The sequence below is a fragment of the Mandrillus leucophaeus genome, unplaced genomic scaffold (genome assembly GCF_000951045.1).
Source record: "Mandrillus leucophaeus isolate KB7577 unplaced genomic scaffold, Mleu.le_1.0 Scaffold1623, whole genome shotgun sequence".
Taxonomy (NCBI): domain Eukaryota; kingdom Metazoa; phylum Chordata; class Mammalia; order Primates; family Cercopithecidae; genus Mandrillus; species Mandrillus leucophaeus.
Window position 1 is genome coordinate 1 of NW_012101614.1, and position 8,065 is coordinate 8,065.

At 44.3% G+C, this 8,065-nt stretch overlaps 1 protein-coding gene across 1 annotated transcript; it reads right to left on the reverse strand.

Annotated features, from left to right (window-relative positions):
• Positions 1 to 6: 6 nt before the first annotated feature.
• Positions 7 to 5,846, reverse strand: LOC105536685 (cytochrome P450 4A11-like; the record flags this gene model as incomplete). The annotated part of the gene is made up of 5 exons (XM_011976112.1): positions 5,595 to 5,846; positions 2,364 to 2,505; positions 1,679 to 1,723; positions 1,059 to 1,186; positions 7 to 54 (listed from the first exon to the last, which is right to left on the reverse strand). Coding segments are annotated over exons 1-5 (558 nt in total), but the record flags the coding sequence as incomplete, so codon positions are not given.
• Between the last annotated feature and the right edge of the window lie 2,219 nt (positions 5,847 to 8,065).

Here is an 8,065-nt window from a genome sequence, read left to right on the forward strand (position 1 = left end):
GTGCTGAAAGACCTCCAGAGGGGAATCCTGGCCAAGGAGCTTTTCCCATTTGTCCTGTGGTGGGAGGGGGCATGAACCTTCTTAATCTCCAAGAAGTGCTTTGCTAATAAGGCCTGGCTTTTTCCTGTACCTGCAGATATCTTGTTTTTTCCTGTAGCTTGCAGATATCTTGGTTGGGATTCCTCCCTTTACAGAGCAGATGCATTGTAGAAACTGGGACTGTAAAGCCAGTGTTGGTAAACTGACCCCTAATTCTTTTAATACAACATTAAACAGATCCTCTCGCAATAGCATGGATTAAGTATTGAATTTTGAGATTCAGTTAGGAGATATGGTTGTGAAAATTTTGTTGTTATTGTTGTTCTGGGATAAATAATGGGGGACTCTTCAGTGTTCTGAGAGCTGAGCTAGTTCTGAGGGACTAGTAGGAAAGTTTCAGTGCCAAAGATAGCTTAAGGGGCTAGTATGGGCATTCTGTTGTAGAGAAAACAGGGACTTCAATTCTTTTCCGTTCATCAAAATTTGCTGGGCACAGTTGGGTGAGAAATCAGAGTCCTGATCGGAGATGATGCTATGGCAGATATTGCTCTGAGAACATAGACCTGGTGTTCATTTCCTTCCAAGGGTGGTTTAAATCCATGCGAAAACCTGGGGCCCCAGGCTAGAGCCCGGGTGAGTGACATCTTGGCCTGTCCATGCTGCCACTGAGGCTGCCATTGCCCAGGCCAGCCAGCATAGGAAGTCCTGCTGTCCAACAAGATTGCACACTCCTCCAGTCCCTTGTGCTGAAGGTTTCAAAGTGGGAGGAGAAGGGCCTTGTGTTCACCACGAACCTCTATTCCTATGGTGGGGAACAAAGTGTGGATCTGACCTGATGTCTGGGTGTTCTCCTACTTTATACAACTCTGGGGAACCCTCTACTGTCACAGCAATGACATGAGAGTGTTGTTCCATGTGTCTATGTCTATAGCCGCCTGTGGGACACAGGGTTAGGAGTGGAGTTCATGAGAGTGTGTGCTGTACGTGGGTGTGGGGAAAGCAGAGAGACATGGACTCACCAGCATCACTCGTACAGAGTCTGCCATGAGCCCCACGTAGGGCTTCAGGATGTCATAGTGGAAGGCTGGGGTCAGCATCCGTCGGTGCTGGAACCAGGTCTGTCCATTCAACAGGAGCAAGCCGTACCCTAAGGTAGACATGAATGTGTGTATGTGTGTGTGTCAGGGGCTGCAGGGACCTAGGGATGACTGGTGACAATTTGGGAGGGAGAAAGGTGGCTTCTTGGGGAGAGAACTATCCAGAAGAAGCCACATCATGGGCAAATGTAGGAAAAGGAGGTACGTTCCAGGCATGTGAATTTTCTGATTGAACTGCTACATCCATGTGATTATGATAGCTATGAGATAAAGGTTGAAAAGGGTTGTGGGCAGATGTAAAATAAATGTGAGGCCAAGGATGTCTGGAGAGAACTGAGACATGAAATGGAAGAAGCTGAGCCTCAGGAAGGTTTGCACCAGCATTAGGAAGAGGTGAGGGTCTTGTTAGAAGAAGGAAATGAGGCTTGATTTGGGGATGGGGTCATGATAGTGGTGGCCCCTAATCTGTTGTTTTCTGTGAGCCAAAGAAATAACTCAAACCTAACTAAGGAGTGGGCTGCAGCCCTAGTTTGCACACATACCAATCCATGGAGCCAGGAATCTGTAGGGATCTTGGGATTTCGGGTCTGAAAGGTAAGAAAGGGCTTTATAGGAAACTAGGAGCTACTAAGCAAGGCAGTCTCAGAAGCAGCCATCAGTTCTTGGTGTCTGTCAGTTGGCAGTTTGACCCATGTCATCTCCCACTTCTATTTCTATCCTGAAGGTCAGTGTGAGCTCAGGAAGACAGACTCAGTGTTCCGTCAGGAAAACACCCAGAGGGCTAGGAAGGTGAACTGGTGAGACACATAGGCTAGGTCTTCAATGACAATGAATAATACAGAGCCATGGGATTTTCTACATTGATGTTTTCCTAGTCACCTGCATACCAGGACAGGCAACAATTAGAGCTTCGAAACCCAAGTCAATGTGAGTATGAAATTTGTTTTACAGATCTGGGGCAATTTACATTTCAGAGAACCTCAATTTTCTTAATAGAGAAATAGAAAAAAGAATAGAAAATTCAGCCCCACATATTGTTTTAAACATTCACTATTCAGTAAATATTCTTGACTACAGCCTGGGCATGGTGGGCTTGGTGGATGCATGGGAGAGGTTTCAGATATTGATGTTTGAACAGCCATTCTCTTCTGGAATTTTAACACATGACCCAGGGGCATGTGTCAAGAGGGAAGAGACATTGCAGTTGGGATGGGAGTTCTATCTCACCTGATCTCCCCAGAATCACCTTCATATAGTCAGGGTCATGGAGCTGGACACGAGCTTTGCCTCCCCATAGCCAAAGAGGACAGGCACTTGGGAACATCTCCACCCATTTCCGAATCCTTTGTAGCTCCTGGTCCTGTTGGAACTGTCAACGAGGGTAGACAGATGAACACTTTCATTTACTTCTAGTCTTTGCAGCAAGAGTGAAGGGCAGGACAACCACAGGAGCCATGTAGCAGAGGTTAGGGATTTAGATCAATTTCTGATGACCTCAGCTGTAATCCAGATTCTTGCTCTCTCCCCAGGACTTGACATTAGGCCAAGTGCTATGAGCCCTCACTCAATACTGCCAGCAGAAATTTAAGTCAGCCATTGTCTTCATGTTGTGTACAATCTCTGGAAGTCCTAAATACAACGTTTTCCATGGGCAATGTGCATAAATCATATTACTTGATAAGTAGATTTGTAAAATGATTTAGTATATTTAGAGAATAAAATGAATTAATGCAAACATTTAAAATTACACAATAATTTTATATAATCATACTTGTTATATTTTCAATATTATCCCAGCATATATGGTAAATATTTGTTAAGATAAAATAGAATTTGGGATGTATATGGCTAAGCAAAAAGACTAACTATAAAATTGTGTGCATAATAGTATTCTACATGTTGAAAATGTGCAGATTTATGGGATAGAGTCTGCGTATATGCATATGGTGCTGGTGTTGGACTATAATTTTGAGATTTGAGTTTCTTATTTGTATTTTCATTTATCAATGAATTATGAGCTCCCTGCTGCCTGCAGTCATCTTTCTAAACTCTTCGATGTGGATCACAAAGCCCTTGGCTTTCTGGCTTCAACTTCTCTTTTCTTGCCTCCAGCCCTGCTGGCAATTCCATCATCACCTGTTTGTTTCAGCTCCAATGCCAATGCCACCACTGCTGCTGATTCACACACCTGCTCACTCTTCTGGGCCCTGGCACTTGCTCTTTTCTCTACCTTAAATGCCCTTTCCCTCTGCCACAGAGCAGCCACCTCTCTTCAGCTGCCAAGACTCAGCTTTGCTTTAATCTCATCTGGAACCCTCATAGACATTGGGTCCTAGTGATGTTCCATGTAGCCAACTCTTCTTTATTTCAACTGCTTCTAGTAACTCAAAGCAACTGTCTACCACATAAGTATCTAATGTCTGCCCACCTCCTTCTGACAGTCATATTCTCCAGCTCTGAGGCAGCTTGCCCTACTGTGGGATAGGCTCCTTCATTCAGCACACGCTTACTGCGCACACACTATGTGCCCAGTGTGGTTCTGCATTAGGACACAGCTGTGGTCCTTATCTGTGTGGAATTTTCAGTCTAGTTGGGGGGTAAGGAAGATTAGAGGCTGTGCAGTAGGGGATAATGGACATGAGATGGAAGGAAGGACAAGCATCTGGGGAAGCTTTGAAGAGGGACCTAACTCAGAACTGAACATTAGAAAACTCTTCCTCACTCATTGAGTCATCATCTACTGAGGGACTATTGGGTTACAAAGATAAATCTGAGATGGTCTCTCCCAGAAGAAGCCCACACTTATGACACTGCAGAAAAATAACCGAGTCAAGTTAACACTGCTCTGGCCTCTTGAGAAGGATAGCCCATAGAAAAAAGAGTTGGCCCTTCACTACTGGGAGGCCCAGGAGGCCTTCTTGAAGGAGGTAGGTTGGTGCTGGGCCTTGACAGATAGATATGAGTGAGAAGATAATTCCAGGTAGAAAGCACAGTGTGATCAGAGGCCTAGAGGTTGAAATGTATAGGCAGGTAGTGAGGTAGTGAGTAACATATGGTGAAAGAGGAGAATGGGAAAGAAGGCAAAGTGGTATTGGGACCAGTCCATATAGGGCTTGAACACTGTCAAGTCCCCACATTGGTTCTGCTCTGCTGAGAACTATGTTGCCTCCTTTACTGAGAAACAACAGGCCTCAGCTCCCTGCAACCTCTATCTCCACTTAAGTGTGTTCAATTCATAGCACCTTGGTGAGTCCCTCTCCATGCAGCCCCTTACCTTGCTCTGTTCCTACCTGCCCCCCTCCCCATGCAGGGATAGTAATGCACAGGGGATGGGCTGTGTCCCTCCTCAGCCCTCTTGCTGCTCCTTTCTCTTCTTCCTGTGTTCCTCTATACCTGGCATGTCCAATCTTTTGGCTCTCCTCTCCTAGGCCACATTGGAAGAAAAGGAATTGTCTTGGGCCATGCATAAAATACACTAACACTAATGATAGCAGATGAGCTCAAACAAATTGCAAAATAATCTCATAATGTTTTAAGAAAGTTTATGAATTTGTGTTGGGCCACCCTCAAAGCCATCCTCAGCTACACACAGCCCCACGGGACATGGGTTGGACAAGCTTGCTCTACACACCTGAGCTGACCATCAAGGTGTGCCAGGATTTTGCTGATTGCTGGGGCACAGGGAGGGGATGACATGCTCACATCCAGGGAGCTCACAGTCCGGGTGTGTGGGAGGAGAGCCAGGAGGTCAGCACACACTGTTCAATGTGCAACTCAGACACCAGTCTCCTCACCTGGAGAACATTGTGCAGGCTGCCCCCTTCATGTGTACCCACAATTGTCAGGTTTTCAGGTCCTAAATCATGTGTTGTGGAAATTCCGTGAGTCTTGGGGAAACTTACTTAGCCAGTTGGTTCCCTACACCAGCAGATCTCTGCCTCGGATATACACCCCAGCAGAGTGAGCTCTTTTCCTACAGTCTGGCACCTTCTCAAATTCCTGCCTGTATTCTTCACAGACCATGAACTCCTCATGGCACGGATTCCTCAGATGGGTGTCTGTGCTCCCAGGCAAACGCAGGGCCAGGCAGAGAGGATGGCATTGAGTGACTGGACAGGGAGCATCTAGAAGCCTTGTTCTTTGAGAAAAGCCAAGGCTCATGGGGTAATCAGCCTGGAGACAATCAGGCATTGCCCTCCACGTGCAGGACTGCCAAGACACACTTGATATCTGCAGAAGGAGGGCATGGGTGATAGAGCTGAGGACCAGCAGGATGGACTTCATGGGACGAGTGAGCTCGTCATGACTGGGACAAGCTGACACCAGAGAGGTAGGCTGGGTGTTCCTTTGAGGCCTCATGTTTGTTACAAAACAAGGCTTTTCTCTATGAATTGTGACCAGGGTCTCAGAGCCCCATCCCTCTTTGCCCTCCCACTCCCCCATTGAGTTCCTCCCTACCTTCTGGAAGTGCCCGAAGAGCCAGTGGGAGGGAGGGCACGGGAACTGCTGGAAGGCTTTGAGCAGCCACTGCCTGTGCAGGTAGAGCTGAGCAGCCTTGATCAGCAGCAGAAGCAGAATGAGCAGGGAGGCCACTTGGAGGATCCCGGAGACACCACCCAGGAGTCTGCTGGGGCTCAGCACAGAGACACTCATGGTGTAGCACCTGCTGGATCTCTGAGTGCCCCTACCTCTCCCTGCCCACCCCTGTCCAACTGTGCTGAAGTCCTGGGAGGATTGTCCCGCCCACTTGTGGGGAGAGTGAAGGGGGAGGGCAGAACTTGGACCTCAGGGTTCATAATCGATTGACTATGGATCCTAGTTCCTAGGATCCATATGTTCCTAGGGGAACAGTGGAAGAAAAGCTTCATCAGCTGTCTACCACATTCCCCTGTCCATGTACCTCACAAATATTTAATGAGCATTTACTGTGTGCCAGGCAGTATGCTTGGTGTGTGGGCACCGCTGTGAGGAAAACAGACTTGAATGCTGACCTCAAGGAATTTACATTCTGCTTTACTACATTGCAATAATGTTCATTCAGTGGCACTTTTTTTCTGTTATACATTAAAAGAAAATTCTCAATATGATATGTACATTTAAACTTAACATTAACCAAGTCCTGAATCTTTACTTTTGTCTTATTTAAATCTAATTTTATTTACCATAAAAACCACTTCCATCTATATATTGAGTGAGGAGTGGGAATTACGTCTTTCTATTAACTGGATGATGATATGGGCAAACAGATGCTAATATGGCAGCTGTTCAAGTACTTTATTTTATTCCATTGGGGAGATTGGTCTCATAACATCCATAGCATGATTTTTTTCTCAGTTCATATACATGACAATTAAAAAAATTCTACATAATGTTAGTTATGATTTTTTTCCCCCATTGATAGGTTTACCTTCTCTACCGGAGAAAGTCCTAGAGCAATTTTAGTCCTACTTCAGTCTAGTACTATAGCCACAGCAGGAGCATGTTTATCAATTCTCTTTCATCCTAAATAGTACACAATTACACAATCAGAACTTTGCACTCTGTTCAGGAGCCCTGGCTACTTTGTTGAGAACAATCTGTAGTGAACAGAAATTAATATTTAAAAAATGATTGCTTTGCCAACCTCAAGTAAAGTAGGTTAAATAGTAACTATTGCTATGAATTAACCCTCCCTGGCATTTTTACATGCATATCTGTGCATGAGCATTCTTTTTTTTCATCTTTTCATAATTTAAACTTTTATTTTAGATTCAGGTATGTATGCAGGTTTTTTACACTGGTATATTGTGTGATGCCAAGGGTTTGGATACAAATGATTCTGCCACTCAGGTAGTGAGTATGGCATATATTAGTCAAATTTTCAATGCTTACTCATATCTGTACCTACCCCTCTAGTAGTCTCGAGTGTCTATTGTTCCCATATTTATGTCCATAAGTACCCAACACGTAGTTCCCACTTATAAGTGAGAACATGTGGTATTTGGTTTTCTGTTGCCGTGTTAATTTGCTTAGGATGATTGCATCCCAATTCATCCATGTTGCTGCAAAGAACATGATTTCATTACTTTTTACAGCTGCCTAGTATTCCACTCTGTATATGTATCACATTTTCTTTATCCAGTCCACCATTGATGGACACCAAGCTTGATTCCATGTCTTTGCTATTGTGAATAGTGCTGTGATGAATGTACAAGTAGAGGTATCTTTTTGGTAGAACAACTTATTTTCTTTTGGATATATAGCTAACATTGGGATTGCTGGGTCAAATAGTAGTTCTATTTTAAGTTCCTTGAGAACTCTCCAAACTACTTTCCACAGTGGCAGAACTAATTTACATTTCCAGGAATAATGTATACACATTAAGTTTTTTTTCTGCAGCCTAGACGGCATATGTTGATTTGAAACTTTTTTTAAAATTTTTATTTTTTAAAATTATACTTCAAGTTCTAGGGTACATGTGCACAACGTGCAGCTTTGTTACATATGTATAAATGTGCCATGTTGGTATGCTGCACCCATTAACTAGTCATTTACATTAGGTATATCTCTTAATGCTATCCTTCCCCCGCTCCCTCCCCACAATGGGACCCAGTGTGTGATGTTGCCATTCCTGTGTCCCAGTGATCTCATTGTTCAATTCCCACCTATGAGTGAGAACACGCGGTATTTGGTTTTCTGTTCTTGTGATAGTTTGCTGAGAATGATGGTTTCCAGCTGCATCCATGTCCCTACAAAGGACACGAACTCATCCTTTTTTTTGACTGCATAGTATTCCATGGGGGTACATGTGCCACATTTTCTTAATCCAGTCTGTCACTGATGGACATTTGGGTTGATTCCAAGTCTTTGCTATTGTAAATAGTGCTGCAATAAACATACATGTGCATGTGTCTTTTTAGCAGCATGATTTATAATCCTTTGGGTATATA